The sequence below is a fragment of the Drosophila subpulchrella genome, chromosome 2R, assembly GCF_014743375.2.
Source record: "Drosophila subpulchrella strain 33 F10 #4 breed RU33 chromosome 2R, RU_Dsub_v1.1 Primary Assembly, whole genome shotgun sequence".
Taxonomy (NCBI): Eukaryota; Metazoa; Arthropoda; class Insecta; order Diptera; family Drosophilidae; genus Drosophila; species Drosophila subpulchrella.
This window is the reverse complement of record NC_050611.1, coordinates 16,734,236-16,757,339: the sequence shown is the minus strand read 5'-3', so window position 1 is coordinate 16,757,339 and position 23,104 is coordinate 16,734,236. Positions and strand designations below refer to the sequence as shown.

At 39.7% G+C, this 23,104-nt stretch overlaps 1 protein-coding gene across 2 annotated transcripts in view; it reads left to right on the top strand.

The window, feature by feature from the left end:
- Positions 1-23,104, top strand: part of LOC119549569 — a 42,891-nt gene that overhangs the window by 15,022 nt on the left and 4,765 nt on the right. For both annotated transcript variants that reach the window (XM_037857721.1, XM_037857722.1), the window contains exons 3-5: positions 2,821-3,561; positions 21,429-22,072; positions 22,899-23,056. In XM_037857721.1, the coding sequence (XP_037713649.1) occupies positions 2,821-3,561; positions 21,429-22,072; positions 22,899-23,056 (1,543 nt within the window). The remainder of the gene's footprint in view (positions 1-2,820; positions 3,562-21,428; positions 22,073-22,898; positions 23,057-23,104) is intronic.

The following is a 23,104-nucleotide window of genomic DNA, read 5'->3' as shown; positions in this document are numbered from 1 at the left end:
ATTTGTGCGTATTGCAAGTGAAATTCTTTGCTGCTTATTGTTATTGCCCCGGGAACATGGAAAACGATTGAGCAGGGGTGTGGGATGAAAAAGGGGGAAAAGATGGGGAAAATCGGGGGGAAAAGGGCACACAGGACATACCGAACACAGAGCTCGGCGCACAGGACACGCAGCAATTGAGAGTTGTTGATTGTTGCATATTACTCACGGCCCCAAAGTTCAAAGGGTCATTCTGATTCCGACTCTGAATTTGTTCTCAGCTTGGCAATAATAAAAAAACAAAAAAAAAAAGAAGGAATTTCCGGTGCATACTCCAGGGAATAATGCTGGTATTGTTCAACCCACGAGTAGTCGGATTATTCGGACTTAAACCGATGTTTAAAATTTCACTAAGAAGCTTACACCAACGGCTGTGTTTGACCTTTCCAATTGGATGGTTTGCTTTCGGGAATTTAATTCATATCCAATTATCAATTAAATGAAACGTATATATCAACAGTTTTGCAATAAGAGAGGTATGTTTTCTTGCTCGTTGCATAATATTCTATAGACCATATGACATTTATTTAAGACCTTATACAACTTCATAGAGAGAAATATCCAAGAAAATTGTTCTTGAATTGAGAACATTCGTTCTTAAAAACCGTGTAAGTACACTTTACACGAAACGGTGAGAAGAGAGAAGTTAAATTGAGTTTATTTAACAACTTTTTGATAAGAATTACGGCCTGAACTAATAGTTTATTTGTTGAGATATACAATGTACATAAATACCGCCAATTCAACTTGAATCGAGCCAAAAAAAAACATTTTCAACTTAAAAATGTCGTTCTATTTTAAAGAACATTTTCAACTCAGATGAGAACGTCAGAATTTTCTCTGTGTTGATTTTTTTTTGACTAGCTGACTTGTTTTATTTTAAAAATCCCTGACAACATAGAGAAAATATGTTCTACAGTTTAATAGCATTTTATAAATTTATGGGTATATAGAACTTATAAAATAAATCCAGCAAGTACCTCAGTCGAAGTTAAGCAATTGTCAAAAAACCCTAGACTGATATTGGAATTCCTACTTACAAAAAAAACAGACAAAATTTGATAACCCAAGGTATAATAAAATATGGATTCAGAAATAAAATGATCCCGCAATAATCCATTTGGATTAGAATGAAAATTGCAGTAAAGCACCTTGGCATCACCTTAAATTGAATAATACGAAGCTTATTCGCTGCAGGCCATAAAAAGCATCTTTATCGGATGTGCAATATGAGGCGGATGCCAACAATCGGGATAAAATAATTTTTCCTGCCTGGCTCATAAATATTCATGCTATAACCGGAAAACGATTAAATCGCGAAAGGTTTTAAGCTCCCGCTGCAACTTCGCAGAGCTCCTGTTTTTTTTGCCTGCTGCAGGAGTTCTCCAATATTGATAGTAAATGCCGTAAAGTGTTCTACGGAAACTCTGCAGCCACGCGTTCTCGCTTTTCCCGCCCACTTTTCCGACAAAGCCCCCCCCCCAGCTTTGCCCACCGCCTTGAGTTTTATGCAAGCATGTGGAAAATTCCAACGAAGTGCGGTCATTTTAATAACAAAAAACATCAGCTCTTTATGCACTCAATGCTCCTGTTTTTTTTTTTCGCTGTTCGCTGCTTTGGCTTCTATTTACTTGTTTTTTTTGTGTTTTTTGCATTTTTTATGACTTTTGCTGTTGTTGTTAGCCGAGCAAAACTTTTCCAATATACCAGTGTGCTTTTTGTTTTTCCTGCTGCATATTGTTGTTGCTCCCCGTTGGTTTGGTTTTCCCTTGTGAGTGTGTGTGGGTGGGTGGTTGTTGGGTGGCCTTTGTGTTTGCCTGGCTATCACAGTCGGTTGGTTTAATTTTTAAATCACACAAGACAGTTAATTGATGGAGGGAAAAGCGGTGTTAGGAATGGGGGATTCCAATAAATATGAATGAACTTGCTGTAAAGATTACTTTTCACAACTGGTTGCGATATCAGTTCTTTTAATATCGAATCATGCTTAAAAACTATTTTAAGCCTAAGGTTATCTTTAGTATCTGCTTAGCTCGTTCCCACTAAAAGATTAAATGCCGTATAAAATCTAGTCTGCAAATCTCTGGTTAAGTGTTCTCTTCAATTGTCAGTCTTAAATCTTGGTTGCAAGCTCTTAAATAAGTCGTTTTCTAGATCTTAAAATTTTATTATTCCGAATTTACTGTCTCTTTTATGTCATTTTCATATGCGGTGTCTTCTAAGTGGTAAGCTGAGATATAGATGTTATCATTATTTTAAATGGTGGAAAGTATATGATTTTAAAGATTAAGTTCTTAGGGAGATGGTCGATTATAAGTAATATTTACAGATTTATTTTACCAAAAGAATACTAGTACTAAAATTTGATTTCAACTCCATTTTCTCTGGCTTGTAGTTTTAAGTATTATTAAATTGTTAGGAAATACATCTATAGGTGGGTTTCAAGATACTGTTCTTAGGAACATGAAGGATTGTGTATTCCATTTTACTAAAGGATATTATTTTTGCCTGACATCCAAAGATTCCGGATTACCCTTACAATATTTCAAGAAACAATCGTTATTATTGAATTATAACTACAATACCTCTTTCCCTGGAAACAATTTTGAAATAGTATAAAATTTTAAAATATAGTATAGTTCCAAAAATATAGATAGTGAATGGTGTGTCCTTTTTTAACTAAAGAATTGTGTTTTGAAATGTTCTCCAATTTCTCCAATATACTTTTCCCCTATAAACAAGATTACTAAACTCCAATTCCCACCCCTCTTTCCTTCACAGGGTCAGTGCTCGGCTGGAACACTGCCCATGGCCTGGGTCGATGAGGGACCCGGGCCCCCAACCTGCCCCCGATCCTGCGCCGAGCAGCAGCAACTGAGGCCAGCGGCCTCCAAGGCGAAGCGGAGTGCCACCAGTAACAATAAAGTCAAGTATTTCGTAAACTTTAAGACAGCCCAGATGCGTTTGCGCCGCGGTGGGGACTACGCGATGGACGCCACCGAGAGCAATTCCCCGCTGCCGCCGGGCACCAGCAGTAGCAGCAGCACCACCACCACCACCGACGACCAGGACGTGGACGAGGATGTGTCCTCCACCACCACCACCACCACCGAGGAGGAGGTGCCGGAGCCAACGCTATCCTACAGCCATCTGCATGCCCAGGAGCCAATCCTAATGCACCAGGATGAGCAGGAGGAGCAACAACAGTGCCTTGAATATCTGGGCGATTCCGCCGAGTCGAGTCCGCAGCACCTGTGCGGCCTCCAGTCACCTGGCCATCTGCTGGAGCGGCTGAGGGTGCTGCGGCTGCGCAACTGCTGCGAGAGGAGCGTCTTCAGTGCCCTCCACACGTTGGCCCTGAATGCCAGCCTCTCGGACCGGCAGGAGTGCTTCCGCGTCCTCAGCGATCTGCTGGACGTGGACAACCTGGCCAACAGGATCACCTGCGAGCTGGCCGAGATCCTCTTCCGCTTCGACTGCCGGCAGGTCTACTCGCTGATCAATCAGTGCGACGATTGCAAGGTGAGTTTGTTTGACTTACTTTCCGCCCCTCAAAACTCCTTGGGCTCTTAACCCATATAATCCCCGAACTTTCAGCACGCCCCATTTCGAACCACCCCCTTTAACCCAATTAAGCCCAAACCTCATTCGCTTTCCACTTTGGGCCAGGCCGAAACCATTCCGCACCGCGTGACATTTTTAGCTGCTCATTAATTATTAAAGTTGAGCTGCGAAAAAAGGGAAAAACTGAGAACAAAACCAAACGAGAAAGGCCCTAAAACAGCGGTTGTGCACTGGGAGAAAAAAAGGGGAAGTTTAAAATCTTAAAATTATTAGTTTAGAATTATTTTTTGATCTGAAAATAACCTTAAATTTTTTATTTTAATGACAATGAAATGGAATAACAGTTATAGAAAGGGTTATATTTTCCATTGGAGAATTAAAGTTATTTTTTAAGCTTGACTGTATATTAAAGTCGCAAGATAATCCTAGTTTTTCTACCAATTTCATAAAGTTATAGTTAGTTCAACTCGGGAATATGAAATCGATCAAAAGAAGCTTTCTTTTTTACTTATTACGTTAGTTTTTTATAATTCTAAGAGTGATTTTTATGATATCGAAATTAAGAAACTCCCATTTTTGGTGCCTAGTATTTATATTTTGAAATACTTAACCATATAACTTGTATTTATTTTGTTATGGTTATTATTTTATAGTTATGGTTAATTTATTTTCTTATCAATATGAAATGAAATGTGTAAAGTTCTAGTTTTTTTAGTAACAGGCTAAAATATAAAGTGGATTTCCGAAACATTTTTTGTTTCAGTGCTTGACCAAGGGACCAGAGCTAAGCTCTTAAGGTCTATGAGTTTATCTATTTGTCAGGGGTTCTCCAACCCCATATTCCCCCAACGAAGACCTCCCAAGGCAAACCGGCTGTCAGAAATAGTAAGCTCTAATCCTCGCAGAGCAAAACCCTCTTTGCATTTAAAATGGCCAGCCCAGCCATTGGCTATTCTCTCAGTGCAGAACTCATTGAGGGCTCATGCCGCTTTTGGCCCATAAGCGAGTCAGGACAGGACAGGACTCTTCGGCCAAGGATTCATATTTCAGACTCGTAATTATGGGCCAGGATGGCAGGACGCAGGACGCAGGACTTCGCGCTTGCGGTTAATTTGTGGCACTTAAGCTCGCCTGCAGTTGGTCCATTTTGGCCACATAACAACACCAGACTTTCAGATTTTCAGATTTTGCAGATTTCGGTTGCATATTTGATGTCTGTTCCATATAATTGGTAATTATTCGTCGAGTGCCGGCCAGAGATTCCTTGCCTTAACCTGAAAACCTGAAATGAAATCGCTGAAGGGCTGAGGGGGCAAAAAGGCGAAGGGGCGAAGGGGCGGGGCTGGCGAAAAGCTGGCTCTGCTAAAACAATGACTACGCTAATGAGGGTCTCTGTGGGTAAAGGAAAAACCTTTTGAATACTGCAAAATCTCTGAGAGAGCAGTGGCGAATGGAGGCAGTAAAAAAAAAAAATAAACTGAAAACAGAAAACAGAAATGTGAATTGCGCTGATTAACAAAACTTGAGGCAAATGCTAAGCAGACGGCAACAAAACAACAACAACTGGGGCCAAAAATACACAAGATGTGAGTGGAGAAATGGGGAGGGGTGGGGGGAGGATGGGCTCAGGTGGGTGGTGCAGGTGGCAGGTGGGTGGTGGGTGGTGGCAGGTGCTAGGGGCAGACATATGTACACACACAAATTTAAATTTAAATTACGCATACGCCTGGTGGCACACATTTAATGCGCTGTGCAGCCACAGAGGCAACAACAACAAGGGCTTTAAACTAACCGAAGGATAGGGATTGCAGGGGGTGGGGGGGGGGGGGGGTGAGAGAAAAGGGGTTGGAGAAAGGGCAGCGGAGAAAGCAGCACAGAGAATCAGAGCAGAGCATCACCAGCAGCAGCCTTAACATAATTCTAGTTCGAAAATGGCTCTCTCCAGCTGGAAATCAGTCAGCAGAGAGCTGGCGAGAGTTTTCCAGGACCTCTTTCTCTCTCTCTTGCGGTGTCAGCAGGACACGCTCTCTCTTTCCTGGCTTTGGGGATTCTGCACAGTTTTTCGCAGTTTATATAAGTTTCAACAGGCCAATGTTTTGTTACAAAATTCCACAAAAATAAATAAATATACCAAATACCAACCATATTCCATTTATAAATAAATAAATCATCTAAGTATTTAATTATATAATATTTTAAGCATCAGAATCTAATTTTCCCCAGCTAATAGGTGCGAATTTCCAACAGAAACATTTGAATTTTCAACTGCGCGCGCCTTTCTCGTCCTTTTTCTCTCTCTTGTTGGCCATTCAGCATTCAGTTCCTTGGCTTTTCTTTTCCAAGTGCCAGATTCCAGTACAAAACACGTTTTTGCACATGGCCCGAACGAAAGTTTGGACTTAACCCCGCCAGTATTGCTGGTATCAGTATCACTGGGCGGCGCTATCACCCATGGTCCAGTTAACGGATTTAAATAACCATTTAAACGACTCTGGCCTGGGGGAATGCATATTTATATTAATGATTACTCACCTTTCTGCACCGCAAAACTCTACTAATTAGTCGCAAAGGGCTTGACATTGCGGCCAACCGCAGAGGGAAAACCCATTGGCCGGAACCGAGCCTCAAGGCAACGTTTTGTGTCCTTAGTTGCGGTTTGGAAAACTGTTTTGGGTGCAGCACACCCCATCCTGGGAGCCCCTCGAAAGCCAAGAAGTCGTTGATGGCCCCATCATTGCGGCAATTCGATTATTTTTGCCATATTTGTGGATATCATAATGGTTTTTAAGGGCAGCACTTTGAGGGGGAAATATTATAATGATGGAGGGAAAGTGCTCTTTGCTACTCGAACCTTCAATAAAGTGGTTATCAAAGTTGGCAAGTTATTTTGCAGAATACTAATAATGAGTTATTATAAATATTTTTTATATTATAGTTTGAACTACTGAATATTTAATATTTTAATATCATAAAATTGAGGTAATGATAACATATTTCGCATATTTCTCTTTTTCTACTTGCCACCAAATCAAACAAAAATCCAGCTGATAATCAAAAATCAGCAGGCTTAATTAAATGCTGCAAAAGGACCAATAAATATTTGCCACTTTGCTCAAAACCCAATTAAGTCGCAAACGAATGAATGGCAAATAGATGAGCCTGCCAAAACACATGCATATTTATGAGATAACTCTATTATGCACAAAGCCACAATAAAGCATTGACCTCCTGAGCCAGCTCAGAACCGAAACTTAAACTTCACCTGAGAACAATAGAGTCAAAGTGCAAGCTTCTTGCGGGTTCCGATTAATTGAATCAATTGTTTAGTCAAGATGTGTGTGTGCTTGGGTATTTGTATATATTTTCCAAATTGGCTTGCTGAGTGGGCGTAAAACCTTTATCGGTATTTGCTGTTCATCAACATTGTTGGCTGGCCATAATCTATTTCCATCGAAGATTTCGATTTCGATTTGATGTGTAGGATTTTCGTTATTCTTCCCCCCATCACCGCGCCATCATTTTTGTTTCATATACTTGGTGGCAGTGTGTAAATTTGCATTTTACATATAGACACATATCACATAACCTTACGTCATCGAAGGAGCTTATGGGCGATGGTGATGGCATAGGGATTGGTTTTCTATAGAGGAGAGATCCTTTGTCGGCGAAAGAAAATTGTCAAAAGCGGAAGTAGCGTAATTTCATAAATGATTGATTACAAACACTTTACACGCATTCTCACTTATGTACGCCAATCACACACAGCCGCCTTCGCACACACACACACACACAGAGACATGCATATCCTGCCGCAGGATAACGCTCTCTCTCTCTCTTTTTCTCTCTTCTCTGCCACATATTTGCTTAGGTGTTTGGGCCATAAACGATTTGTTGCTGTTGTCGCCTGGCGACAGCTGACAACACTGAGCTGAATTACACTATAGCCGCGTTTTGTTAGGTCCGCTTTGCACTTCTTTATCCTCCCACCTCGAGGTCCTTCATGTCCTTTCCCCCCCCCCCCGTCCCTCTGACACACCCCCTCCCCCTTTGCGGCTGGACACATGTGTGCGACGACAGGCAGGAGAAAAACTTTCTGTGTTCCAATAATCTTTTTCCCCCTCCATTTGTTTCCACCTTTTTTTTTTGCATTGGCATTTGGCTTGGCTTTCCTTCTGCCGGTTATCCTGGTTATCCTCGTCCTCGTCCTGGCCGCCTCCTTCGCAGCTTGCCACTTTGTGCAATCTAGCAATTTATCGAGTTCTGCGTGGGCGCCGCATCTTCCAGATTATAATCCTGCCCAGGGTGAAAGTGGAGGTTGTAGCCGTGGAAGCAGCTGGCCCAGGACTCCAGATTGATAGATTTCACTTTGCGGTGCACGGTGGATTAAGGCAAAAGTTGGTTTAGCCGAGATTCCTGGGCTAGATGGGATCTCCCTACTGGGTTTTATAAATATTCTGGGAAGAAGTTGGCCAGAAAGTCAAATAAATATGTTTTAAATAGATTTTGGTACTTTTTAAGGGGTGTTCTCTGACCATATCATTTTTTGTTAATATGATAGATTTAAGGAAAATTCATTTCTAATGTGGATGAATGCTGGAAAATTGGTATACCATCAGATCTAGATTTAAGATTAAATGATATATGGCTTTGAAATAAAATTTCTTAGGTATTATAATAAGAAATATGACTTTTTGTAGGTTCTTAATCATTTTAGTCCCCTTTTTTGATATAAAAGGAATTACCTAAAGATCTTAACTTTAAATTGTATACCAATTCTAATAAGGTATACCAATTCCAATGAGGTACAGATAAGAAAGTCTTGATAATGGCTACAATCGAAGCCGAAATGTATGGTTTCTCCGCTTACTCAGCAAACGGCATTTGGGTCACATTATCCACTTCACATTCCCGCAGCCAGCCCATATAAAACTTTCTCTCCTGATTAGCTCCAAAGAAACCCCTTGAAAACCAGGCGCAACTTTCATTTTTTGGCCCTCAGAAATATTGCGTATACGCCATGTAGGCTGAGTTCTGTCGAAAGTTTCGTTTCGGTTAAAGGACTCTCCTCTTCGGCAAATGAATGGCGCAATGCAGCGCAAAATTGGCCAATTCGAGGCGAAAGAAGAAGCAGAAGGAGCGCTAATGTGACCAAAGGAGCTGGATGGGGGGGGGGGTGCCACATCAAGCAGCAGCAAACGATTAATCAATAAAACGAAGCCTGATGAGCAGGACACAGACAGGCGGACCGCAGGACAGACAAAAGGGTAGCAAGGGCAGCAGCTGCTCCTTGGGGTCCTGCCGAACCCCCTCCTCCTCTTCTCCCCTCCCCCCCTTCGAATCCCCTCCAGCTTCGGGTGAGCTGCTCCCACGTTGACTGACAAGTCTTTGTGCAAACAGACGCACAATCCCACTCACAAACACACTCGCAAATAGGGACAACACACACACACACACGCACAGAGACTCCTTGCTGACACAATATGAAAAATGTTTTTTTTCCCTCTTTCCAGGGGTTGTGGCGATTGGGGGCGGGGGGGGCGGAGGTTTGGGGCGGGGCGGGGCATGTTCGTAATCCACAATCGACAAAGATAAATCGCTTTTAGTGTGCTTCAAAGCATTTATTTAAATTTACGCTAGCTCTCTGTTTCTGTTTCTGTCTCGCCCGCACTGTCTGTCACCTCGCTCTTTCTAAACAGATGCACTGGGGAAAAAAAGTGTAAATTGATATGATTATATTTTGCGTTATAATATGTTCAAGATTTTGTAGTCAACCAAATTACATCTACAAGTATTTCTTTCAGGGACTGACAATAACACTTAATTCAGACTTTAGTTTTGAAATGACTACTATGATTTCTATTTTAGAACCTATTAAATAGCACTCCTTTTACCCTTATTCACAATTTATACAAATAAGCGAACTCAGAAATCAAAGAATACTTTATTAACTCAATACTTAACTATTGACTACAAAGTGCATAAATATCTGATAAATTGAAAGACCAAATACATAAAAACTACAATAGATCTTCCAAAAAGAAAAGTCTTCAATTAGTGTTTTAAATCCTTCGGAATATTTGTGGCTCTTTATAATAAAAGTATAATTTTTTAATAACAAGCTTGATTATTAGAATAGGTAATAAAAAGTTGTTTACTAGTATATTTCTCCAGAAAATTTTTAGAACTTGAACTACAATACTAAAATCTTTAATGATATAATATCACCATTTAATTTCAAACTGTTTGATCAGAATCAAACTTAGGCATATAGTTTAGTACCCTGATGCTATTTTTTCACTGTGCAATCGGGAAAAGCTGAAAATTGAACCCGAAAACGAGACTAGAGAAGAGGCCAACAAAGGCCGATGAATTATTTGCGGTTTTCGCTGCACGCTGACGTCATAGATACGCGTCTGCGACAAGTTAAGCTACCCTGCAACACACTCCACTCAACGCCCACTCGCAGGACAGCAGTTCCAGGACTCGGGACTCTGGATGGAGGTCTGTGGCTATGGATAGCCCACTCCATCGACTGGTAGCAGGCATTAGCGTCATTCATACTTTGGGACCAGCTTCTTCTTAGCGCTCAGCATGTGAGCCGCCTCCCAAAATTATGCCACACCCTCCATGCACGAGTGTGTGTGAGTGTGTGTGTTAGTTAGTAGTGGTGTGTCTGCCTTGGAGAGGGTGTTTAACAGCCTGTAATGGGCTGCCAATGACTCAGCCTCGACCGAAGCCTAATGAGCAAATTAGTCGGCTAGGAATTGCTTTGTGTTGGAATCTATTCCAAATATATCTCTATCTTAAATGAATAGCTGCACAGGCTATAGCCCACAGATTAACCTTGACAGTGTTTCTGCATATAATATTTAATAGGCATCTATGTTATTAATACTAGTGGCCTTTTAATTAAATTCAAGTTGCATAATTGCATACTTTTAGGTACTATTATAGGGTTTTTTAACTAACTTGAGATTTGATTTACATCCCGAAATTTCATTTTTGTTACGCAGTTTTACTCACTGACCCGGTGAATAATTTGTATATAATTTTAATTTAATAAATAAAATACAATCTTATATTTGAGGTGTAAACATTTTATTACGGATGATTCCTAATCCTTATTTTCCGCCCCAAAAACGTAGTATTACGGCCGAAAAGACTAGAAAGAAAGTCAGAATATGGATTGTCATATCTTGTCAAGATCGTAATTTGATTTCTGATCGATTGCATTCCAATCTAAGTTTTTTAATTTTTGGGAATTTTTTGCAAAAAATTATAAAAATGCTAAATTTGATCAAAAAATTGATTTACCAGAAAGTGATGGGGATAGTTAGCTTATATTGTTAGCTGCTTAAAACAGTAAGCCTTTTCGCTGTGCATCTTGGTTTGGTCGAGTTATGACTGAAAACCTACCAAAATAAGGGGTACTTTAGTCTAAAGTTCTAGTCCTTTTTTCCACCTTAAAAATAAAAAAAAGGAATGCCATATTGAGCTCGTTTTTTAATTACTCGAAAGATGAAGCAACTTAAGTTCTTTCAAGCCTTGAGTGTTCTTTGGCTGAGATGTACGTGAATATCCACTGAACACCTCCATAAAGTATCCATATAATGGGCGCCCATCCTCTCGCTTATTTACATATGTGTGATTTATTGGGTCCGACATGGTTCGATAGATTTCCGCGTCTTATTTTTAATTAAACTTTCAATTCATATTTGCCGTCTGTTAAGCGGCTTTCAAGGAATTGCGCATGCTGCATATCTGAAATATGGAACATACCCAGCCCGACTGAATGTCTTTTTAGCCCATTGGCATGGCTGCATTCGGAATTCTGCATTCTTCTCGTTGAAATGTTGCAGACGTGGCTCACCCACACTCACTCACACTCGTTTTGCGAAATCGACTGACTTCGCCCAACACATTGAGCATTGAGCATTGAGCCCGGCTTGTGCATTATTTACTTGTGTGCGCCACTGGCATCCGTATCCATTGTATTTGAATTGTCAAATCAGTGGCGATGGCCCAGGGGCGGAGGCGCTAGGGGTGGGGCGCCACAGACGGGGGCACAATGGGCGACGATAGACGATAGGAAGTGCATAGACAAACAGGCGGGGCAACCCATCCTACGGGCTTCTATCAGCGCCCTCAACGGCTGACTGACTCAACCGGACGGAAGCTGCAAAATAAACTAAACATTGCGATTACGCGAAATAAGGCGGGTGGAAAGCGCAGCTCCAGGGAAAGCCAAAAGCAGATGCACAGACAGGAAAATCATATGTTACATAATAAAGATTTAATATATTCCATTCCCCTTTGGTCCCAAAAGCAAGAAATATTTTTAAAGAAAAGTTATAGAAACCTAATTATCCTAACTCTGTAATTTATGGTTATTCCTTTACAATAATATTTATAATCATTAAGCTGAGTAACTTGCTACTACTCTGATTTTGTAGAATAAAATATATAATTGCATACTTTTTGGCTTATTTTATAAGATTTCAAATCACCATATTAAGACGTTGCTCATCTTTGTTATTAGCAGAGCTGTTAAAGTTACAACCTTCACCCAAAAAAAATTATATTTTTAAAGAAATTTCCGAAAAAACAATTTTTCCCAGCTCTGTAATTTGTGGTAATTTTTTTACAACAATAATAATAATTCATTACCCTAAGTAGCCTTCTACTAGTCTGAATTTCCAGAATAAAATAAATGATTGCATACTTTTTGGCTCATTTTATAAGATTTCAAATCACCTTATTAAGACGTTGCTCATCTTTGCTATATTTGAAGAGCTGTAAAAGCTAAAACGTTCCTTTTTTCAACAGATTTAAAATAAATCGTTGGTGTTTTTGTCACATTATAAACCCTCGTTTCTTAATTGGTCCAAAGAATCCATCTTTCCGGGGACATCCGATCTAATTAAGTGCCAACTAATGTGTTTGTCCTCACTCCGGTAGACAACTCGACTGGCTCGTTAAAAGGAGCACAAAATGCTAATTAGAGAGCCTTGCGAAATGGAAATCCCTCCGCCATATCCTATATAATATATAGTATAACCCCTTTAAGTGTGCACATTATCTGTTTGAATGTACAGACTACTGTGTGTGTGTTTGCCTTAATGTTTATGCATGTATGCAACGCAGGGTACATAAATTCCAACACTTGTCGGCCAACATATCCGTCATAAACATTTCACATCAGCCACAACGTAAATTTCACTTAAATATGCAAATTTCTTTTCCCCTCTAAAGGAACACCCACACACACACATGAGAGAAAAGAGGGGGTCAGGGGTTGACATTTCAACTGTTTGTCGCGTTTGACAAAAAATGATTCAAAAAGCGAGAGAGCCTGGGACTCAAAGCAAACACGTTAATTGAAAAATTTACCCACATTCCGCATCCGCATCCGGGTATGAAAATGTATATGTATATATGCAAGAATGTATATTTACAATAGCAAATGCAAATGTTGTTGGCCAGTTATGACAGGCAATTAAATTTCGACTAGGGCAGCATTTTGTTGCCCAATTAGCCGAGTCTGCCAGCGATTTATAAGTGGCCAAAAGCAGCAGGAGGAGTAGGAGGAGCAGGAGGAGCAACAACACTTTCGGGTTGACAACAGACAATTATGAAAAGCTCAGTGACTGAGGCTGAATTTCAACAAATGTGCCAAAAAATGTCCATGATAATTTGGGCCGACACCCTTTTAAACACTCATCCGCCCCGTTGTCCGCTGTCCGTTGGCCTTGTTAAAGCGCCAACAGCTCTGGCATTTTGTTATGGGATTTTGCGGTTTTAAATTTTGTATTTGTCGGATGCAGCACGTAGTAGGGGTTGGGGAAATGGGGTATAATGGTATAGCGAGGACAGCGGGGACAGAGGACGGGGTTCCTATCAAGAGTACCCGAGCTTTATGCGCTGCACTCTGTAGGTAACACGTGACCGTGTGGCAAACAAAACAAACGAAGCAATGAACCGGGCAACGAAAGGGAAACAGAAACCAGTAACACAGAAAGAAAGTGCTGACGACGACGACGGGGGGATGGTTCTTCTTCTAAAAGGGGTTTTCCGACGGGGGGGAGGGGGGATACACATAATGGCCCTTGCAAGCTGCAAAAACCGCACGGCAAGAATGGAGGGGAAACACACACTCACTCTCGCCGAATGGGTGGAAAATAAAAGTTTATCCTTGGACCAGCGGCAGAGGCATTACTTAAGCGCAGAGCACGCTGTTTGTTCTGCTTATTGCCATAGCCAATGCGACAACACGTGCCACAGTTGCATAGTTGCCAGCACCAGTTTCCCCAGTACCAGAACTACCATTTCCACAGTTGGTCAAGTGCGTTGGCGTGGCCGAGGAGCCACTGTGGCCGCGCCACTTTGAGCTGGTTAACAAAATAAGCAGATGCACACCCAAACCCCCGGCCGAAATAGTTCAGCGGGTTTTCACTGCCCCATTGTACGGATATCTGGCCAAGTTTGGTTTTAATACCACACAGTTTTTCCAGCGAAACCATATTCTGCTGAAATGTATACCAATTATATTGCCCCTATTTCTTGGAAACATCTAATAATTTTGGTTTTTCTTAGGAATATTGGGGCGTTGCGTAAACACTTGTGAAGGTGTCGAAAAGTATGCAATAAAAAATACAGTTGTAGGTCATTGGAATATTGTTTTTGTAGCATATCTTTAGGCATATTGATAAGTGTTTTCAGATCCATAGTAAATAGTAGTAAATAGTTCAGCGGGTTTTCACTCCCCCATTGCAAGGATATATGCCCAAGTTTGGTTATAATACCACACAGTTTTTCCAGTGAAACCATATTTTATTTCTGTTGAAATGTATACCAATTATATTGCCCCTATTTCTTGGAAACTTCTAATAATTTTTGTTTTCCTTAGGAATATTGGGGCGTTGCGTAAACACTTGTAAAGGTGTCGAAAGGTGTGCAATAAAAATACCGTTGTAGGTCATTGGAATTTTGTTTTTGTTCCATTCCTTTAGGCATATTTATAAGTGTTTTCAAAACCTTAGTAAATAGTAGTAAATAGTTCAGTGGGTTTTCACTCCCCCATTGCAAGGATATCTGCCCAAGTTTGGTTTAATACCACACAGTTTTTCCAGCGAAACCATATTTTATTTCTGTTGAAACGTATACCAATTATTATGCCCCTATTTCTTGGAAACTTCAAATAATTTTTGTTTTTCTTAGGAATATTGTGGCGTTGCGTAAACACTTGACAAGGTGTCGAGAAGTATGCAATAAAAAATACAGTTGTAGGTCATTGGAATATTTTTTTGTAGCATACCTTTAGGCATATTTATAAGTGTTTTCAAAACCTTAGTAAATAGTAGTAAATAGTTCAGTGGGTTTTCACTGCCCCATTGTATGGATATCTGGCCATGTTTGGTTTTAATACCACACAGTTTTTTCAGTAAAATCATATTTTATTTCTGCTGAAATGTATACCAATTGTATTGCCCCTTTTTCCTGGAAGCTTCTAATAATTTTTGTTTTTCTTAGGAATATTGTGTCGTTGCGTAAACACTTGAAAAGGTGTCGAAAAGTATGCAATACAAAATATCGTTATTGCTCATTGGGCTATGGCTTTTCTTGTAGCATACCTTTAGACATATTTATAAGTGTTTTCAAAACTATAGTGATATATATTAATTTTTTATTCAATTGATCAGTATTAATAAAAGACTTTAATATATTTCTGGAGAAACACATTCAAACTTGGTGTTACAATTGAAAACTTCTATTGAAATTTGTTTACCTAAAAATCACTTTTGTATGGTTACAATTTCCAGAATATCTATTTCTGTAGTACCTAAAGTCATCAAAACAACGGTAAATTCAAAGGTCTTATAAAATTTATTGAATTCCTTCTTCGAAAAAACCTTTCTCGATTTGTCAATCGTGACAAACGTAACTACTGTACAAAACAATTTAATACACCCAACATATTTTTTCCAACCACAAAGCTTCCAATTGCACTCCCCATCACAATAAATTCCCTTCGAATTGTTATTATTGTTACTTGACATAATTGAAGTATTTACTCTGCAGAAACAATAACCAGGCGAAATTCGAATTTGCATTTAATGGCTGTAGAAATCATCGTTGATTGTTATTTATGGAGTGAATTTTAATAAATGTGTTTTAAATTTTGCACATGTAAGAATGTGTAGCACGCTTATGTGGGCCAGGCCAAAACGCACACACATGTATACCATTTCGTGAGCCATTATGCAAATTGGCAACAACATGGCAATGGCAAACGGACTGGGGCCCGAACCCAAGCGAACCGTTCCGAGGGCCAAAAAAGAGGGCCGAGCAGGCTGTAATGCCCGGCTCTTACTACTCATAAATCTACTGCAATGGTACAAATCAAATCATAACTTATTTGCATACATACGAGTCGGGCCTAGCAGCTGTACTAGCACTATATGTGTGAAGGTCCCCCAGAAAATATACATATAGAGTATACTATACTATATATGTGCGCCATATCAATTACATTACATAGTCCTCTGGCCAAAGCATTTTGTGTGCTGCGCAAATCTTTGCCAAATTCAGTCACGTTTCCATAACACACTGACCAGGACCAGGATCTCGACCACAACAGCCAGTTGGCCAGTTGGCCAGTTGGCCAGAACCCACATGAAAGTGTATTAAATTCATGCTGAAGTTGGGACTTTTCGCCCACACCACAGAGTGCTAGTTTTCGGTCGGAAGGAGTGCGCTTAGAAAGCCATAAAATATTTATGTCTCAGCCAGTTTGCGAATGAATTTGAAGGCCAATGCAGGAGCATAAACTTTGATACACTCAGCCGGGCCAATCGGCAATCGGCAATCGCCATTTGCCCATCGCCAATCGAATTGTGAATTGACTTGGGGGCGAGTGGTGGGGAATCGATAACGCAAACAATATGCAAGGGCAAACAAAGTTGTTCTTGTTCTGTTCCCATTTAGCTGGTCATCGTAAAGAGGTTTCCTTCATTCAATAGTTATTGTTTTTTCAACGACCATAATTGAGCTCTGTTGACCAACGCAAATAACAAGTTGCCTTTAATCGAAACAAAAATAAATCGATAAACTAACAACAAGGAAAATAGTTTTCTTTTAATCGTGAAAACAAAGTATTTAAATCAATTAATACGGTATGTTTTTTTTTAAGGGAAGTAAGGAAGCATTATTAGCTGTCTGCTTAAATTAATACATGCTAAGAAAAATAATCATTGTGATTATAAAGCTTGAAAACATTTTTTTTTAATCTTCAAATGACAGAGAACTTGTAATCGATAAACAAATAAGCTATCTACTCATTCAAAACCACAATAAAAACTCAGATAATTTTCGCCATGTTGTTTGGGTTGCGCCCTGTGGTTTGTTTATATATTTATTATATTTTTTTATTACTCATGCGCCTGGGCAATGTTTGCGTTATTTCTTTGGTTCAACGGCTTATGAAATTATGATAGTAAAACCCGACTACGGCAATGGTAGCCATTTGAAAACTCGTAAATCAACCCACACGCAATGTCTGCTCCGTTTGGCAAATATAAAAAGAACGTCTTGCCCTCTTTCTTTTTGAAAAAGACGAACGAACGAACAAAAATTCAATTATTTGCCATATGAAACGGTCATTGACTGACTGATGGTCAGTGGCAAAGGTTGCTCCCGCCTTTGTTGTCGCTTTTCTATGGTTTCCATGGTGCCATGACCCCTGCCCCTTAACCCTTAGGCTGGCCATTAATGTTTACGAGGGAGCGAAGAAGTTGCAATATTTTCTTTTTTTTGGGGGGCAACCATAAACGTTATTTCCATTGATATGGTATAGCTGGCTGTAAAACCGACAAACTCTGGCTAAACTGGGTAAATATATATGTGAAATTAGAATTTCATCGCCTAATCTGAATTTCCAATTAAGCCCTGCTCATCGGATCCGGATACGCACACAACTGCGACTCATTATCGCGTATTGGGTTTCCAAAATTTTAAGCCACAATTCCACATCCTGTGTGCAATACTCTACACTCAGAAAAAGAACAAAGACCAAAGGCTTAAAGGAGAGTCAAGCCCAGAATGAGTTAATATTTTTATTTCAAGAATGTTTTACTCTTAAACCATCGTTTATAATATGAGAAGATTTTTCTTGAACCAATAAGTAATTTTGAATCGATTAAATCCCATTTATTTTTGAATCACCTATAAGTTATTCTCAAATAGGTACAAGATATTCCTAAGCCAAGATTAATCGTTAATCAAGAACGTTTTACTCTTAAACCATCATTTATAATATGAGAAGATTTTTCTTGAACCAATAATTAATTTTGATTTAATTCAGTCCGATTTATTTCTAAATCACCTATAAGTTATTCTCAAAGAAGTATAAGATATTCCTAAGCCAAGATTAATCGTTGCTTTGTTTTATTATTAAACTATACTCACTTGTTTTTAAACTAACTTTAAATAATTGAAAAATCTATAAATGTTTGTGGACAAAAATGTGTTATTCCTATAAAACATTTTTGGGACCATCACAAGACCAAATAGAAATATCCTAAATCATTGTCAGAATTTTTTGATATTTTTTTCTGAGTGTATGAGCTGTACGCCCACTTCCATCCGGCCAATCTGGGTGACAGGAGGCGAAGGACGAGGCGCGAAGGTCACACATCGATGGGCAGGCATAACTCCGGCTTATTTACTGCCCGCATGTGTGTCCTGCGTCCTTTTTGCCATCCGACCCCCTTTTCTGCTGCAGGCTGCACGCCCATGCTGATGCTGATGCTGATGGTGTCATGTCGGCGTAATGGCCGAAAAGGACGAAAATCGGGATTTTGCGTGCGGAATGACTTTTGCGCCCCGCATTTAAATGAAGGCAAGCTTAAATGGATTCCGTGGAGCTGCCGGGCCTGAGTTTAAATCCACTTCTTCAGCTCGGATTGATTTTTGCAGCCCAGCTCCGTGCGAAAGTTGCCCCATCTCCAATTAACTTTGCACCTGTACCCGTGCACCCCTCTAATTGAGTTCGCCCTTTGAGACTTTTTATTTTGGCGTCGGAATTCATTTAGTGCAGAGAGTGCAGAGGCGCATATATGGCATACTATATATGGTGTATATATATATTAGAGCAGATGGGACAGGTCGGTCTCAAGTTATCCACCACGTGCCACACGGCTCGGCTGCCACGACGGTTTCGCGGCGAAGAACACTACACGACGGTGTCCTATTAATGGGAAATACTTTTTTGTAATTAAATAATAATTTAGCAAGCGGGGGCTGGCGAGGATGTGATGACGAACCCGCCTACGCAGGCCAAAAGACCCCAAAGTTACCATGGCAACAGCAGTCCTTATATCTTTATATAGGTGCACAGGGAAAATTAAATTAGTGAACTTATGCTGTGCACTTGAATATGTTTTTTTCTTGCCACAACTTGTTTTCTGATGAAATATTTTGTATCACGTTAGCGTTACTTTAAAAATTATAGATACAATGGTCATTGAGTTAAACAAATGGGTTTTTAATTTAACATGAAATGTATGTTATTGTACATTTATTAGTTAAATTATTGAACTTATGCTGTGCAGTTGAATATGTTTTGTTCTTGCCACATAACTTGTTTTCTCATTAAATATTTTTTATCACGTTAGCGTTACTTTAAAAATTTTAGATACAATGGTTATTAAGTTAAGCAAATGCGTTTTAATTAAACAATTGAATGTTATACTTAGAAACAAAATCATTTTTAAAAGCAAGAAAATGTAGTTACATTTACGTTTTCATTCAATCCAATGTCTTAAAGGAAGTATTTTAGGAAGACTAAGATAATCATAATATTTTCATCACTTATTTTCGCAGTGTACACAGTCGTGGGTACATATTTATTTGCAAACGAGCATTTGTGGTTTAATATCAGACACTCGCTGAGTTTATGGGGTCGTTGTCTTTCATGGCCAAAACCAAATGAGTGTAGTTCTTCATGAACTACTCACCACTGTTTTGGCAATTCCACTTGATTGGTGGTAACCGTTCTCTCGCGAACGACTAAACATTTAACTCCTTTTCCCGATTTAGAAGAAAATAAGTGGTTTTTTGGGCGCTTAAAACACAGTCTGGCCACCTCAGATAATGCCACATGCTGCTGCGGTGGTATAATTTTAGGTTTTTCTGGCCGCAAACACCATGGCCCGCAGTGACAGCGGCGGCAAACACAAACAATTAGCCTTGCCAGCTGCAGTTGGCCGCAGGGCAGCAGTGCGTATACGTGATTTATGAATGCGGTGCACGCTTTTGCGGTTATCATGGGTGGGTTATATTAGAGCCAAAATTAGGGGGGGGTTGGAAGTTAATTCAATTAGTTCTATGCTCTGCTGTGTTTGCATTCGGCCTTTGCCCAGAAGTGCTTTGTTCCAGGCGAATACGAATACAAATTCGAATTCGATAATTGATTTAGACAATCAATGCACTTTGGCTGCACTTTAACCCGGGGCAATCAGGAATGTGTGGATAAATATTGAGCAGATTTTCTGCTCCTTTGCCAGGTCAGGCCACCACTCACCATTTAGCATCTTCCCTATAAAAGTGTATATATGCATAAACAAAAATCCCAATGACTTTTATGCCACTCCTCCCCCACCCCCCCAATTTGAATTGCTCTGCAGAGCAATGAAAACTGAAATTCCTCTACCTCTGGCTGGTTCGTCCTTGCAGGCAAATGTAATGGCTGTGCAGACACATTGATAGCCACAGAAATGTTGGCAAATAGCAAAAATTTCACCTGAACCAAATTTCTCTGCAGGCCTGCGAAGAGTTGTTTGTTTGGTATTTGCCTTTGACCAACAGTTATGGGGTTGGGGGCGAAAAAAATCCAAAAAAACTACTGCAATAGTTCTGACAGAATAGAAAATCACAACAAGAGAGAGCACACCGGCAACAAATAGCAAACAGCAAAAATCAACAGCAGCAAAGAATAAGCAAAAATATTTTCCCTACCTTCCAACAAATTGGCTGGCAAATGAAAAAGCTGTCGGTGGCAAGCGGATGGGAAATGTTGGGGAAAGTGTATGGACAGATAGATAGATGGTTGCTGGATGGATTCAAAATTAATATGTGGAGTGTGCATTCCATGGCGAATTCAACCATTCGAAGTTGAATTTGTGTAGTGCTGAATGGTGAAATTTCCATAGCTGTTTATATAAAACCAGAGTATAAATACACACAGAGCTTTGTGTGCACTTTTATAGCAATGGGTATGAAATTGATTCAGCAGATTTTTATAAAATTACGTATATCAACAAAATAAAATCTGACGAACTGTTTTCGACAGCTAATGCCCTTAACCAAAGGACAACCATATTTTTCTACTCTTTTTACGAAATACAATTTTTGGTCAAATTTCACAATTTTGCATCAGCTTCCTTTGCATAAATGGGTCCAGAAGTTACAATACCCAATCGATTGGAATTTTTTTAGTAGCTCAAAGGGATTTAAATTCCATATTTGAAATTGTTGCATTGTTTTGTTCTTGCCAACCCAATAATATACATTTTCCAGCAATAATAAACGGTAACCAGACGTAATAAGCCAACTGAAATCAATACAGATTCCTTAATAACATATAAAGCTCATCATCTCTTATGAATTCAGACAATATATATATGACAGCAACCTAATTGAGCCTTAATTCAATAATATAAATTAAACTTTCACAGCACAAAAGCGAACCCATTTTGGATGGGAATAATTTAAATGTGGCCCAGGGACCTGTATAATTGATGAGCCTTTTCGTTCGCTTTGTTTTGCAGGAAGCATATCGTCGCTGGGTCTGCAGTACACTAGTGCCATATTTCGCCGAGCCAAAGGACGTGTCGCCGAAGCCAAAGGACGATGGCCAGGGAGGTCAGGGAGGTCAGGGCAAGAGCAAACGGTCGGCGAGGAGTGCAGAGGCGGCGGCGGACGGCATCAAGCATAAATCTCTGAAATTAATCAGCAATAACAATAAATCAAATAACGGCAATAACATGAACGAGCGTCAGATTAATCAGAAGCATGACAAGAGCTCGACTGCGAAGGCGCATGAGAACCCAAACACCAACTCGAATGCGAATGCCAAGTTGAACTCGAAAGCCAGCAAGGACATTGACCGCAGCGTGGAGGAGGCGATTGGCAAGGACCTGGCCCAGACATTCTTCGATGTTGTTGGCCTGTCTAAGCCACGGCCCGGGGCAGAAGTGGAGGTCCTGCCAGATGACGAGCCAGGAGCGGACTCCGAGAATGCGGACAGGGATCGGGAAAGGGAACGGAACAGGGACAGGAACAGGAACAGGAACAGGGAGACGGACAGGGATACGCAGGCTGAGGCCGAACAACAATCCAATAATTTCATATCGACTGCCAATAATTCGGATCCCAGAGCCACGGATCCAGTGATATCAAAACTACAGAAGAGGTGAGTGGTATGCTTGAGGTATATCTTTAATTATAGCTGAGCAACAACCACTTAGTTAGATGGTCCTTGTTAGAATATGAAACAAATGAAAAGAAAGAAACAGGGTTACAGATAATATTTTATTTTGAACATTCCACAATGTGCCAGTGCTTGGTAAACTAGACATCTAATCAAAACAAAATATTTAAAACGATTATTTAATAAAAAAATTTTTAAAATCCAAGGAATGGTAACCATTAAATGCTAAGATTATATTAAAGTAAAAAGTTTTTCAAATATTTTTCTTTTCTGTATAAAATGAGATTAGTCTTATCGCATAGTTAAAACTAGTTTACCTTCCCCTACCTTTATAATTATTATGATATATAATTTTACTTTTTTATAACCATTAAAATAAGGATCCCAGAAATATGAGATTAGCATTAACTTATAGTTAACTATGGAATTGGCACTAATACCTATACCATATTCCATCATATAGATCAACATTTTTTTTATAAGAAGTTTTTTTCTTTTTGGAACGATAACGATTTTGAATTCTAATTATAATAAAGCTATTTACTTTTTGAAACGATATTCTAAATATAATAAAAACTAGTGTTTTTACGAAATGACAAAGACTTGTCTGAACCCATATAATATATAATATAATAATAATAATATAATATAAACTAGTGTTTTTATTATTATGGGTTAATGAATAACCCTATTATAGGAATTAAACGATATTAAACGTTTAGTATTTTTACAAAATGACTAAGCCTAAATCTAACTTATGATTATCCCAAGTATCTTACTAATGCCCATACCATTTTCCACCCCATAGATCAACACGCAAGACAGAGTTCCGTAAGCGCCGCCGAATCCGGCCGTGTCTGAGCGTCTGCCAAACCGTGGAACAAAAGTGCCCCTACCTGCTGCCCGCCGATCGCGCCCCCGCGCTGCCCACCCAATATGCCGGCGAGCCGACATTTCTCTGCCTAGGTAAGTCTTCTTTTGAATATATAATATATGGAAGATCTCACAGCCCAA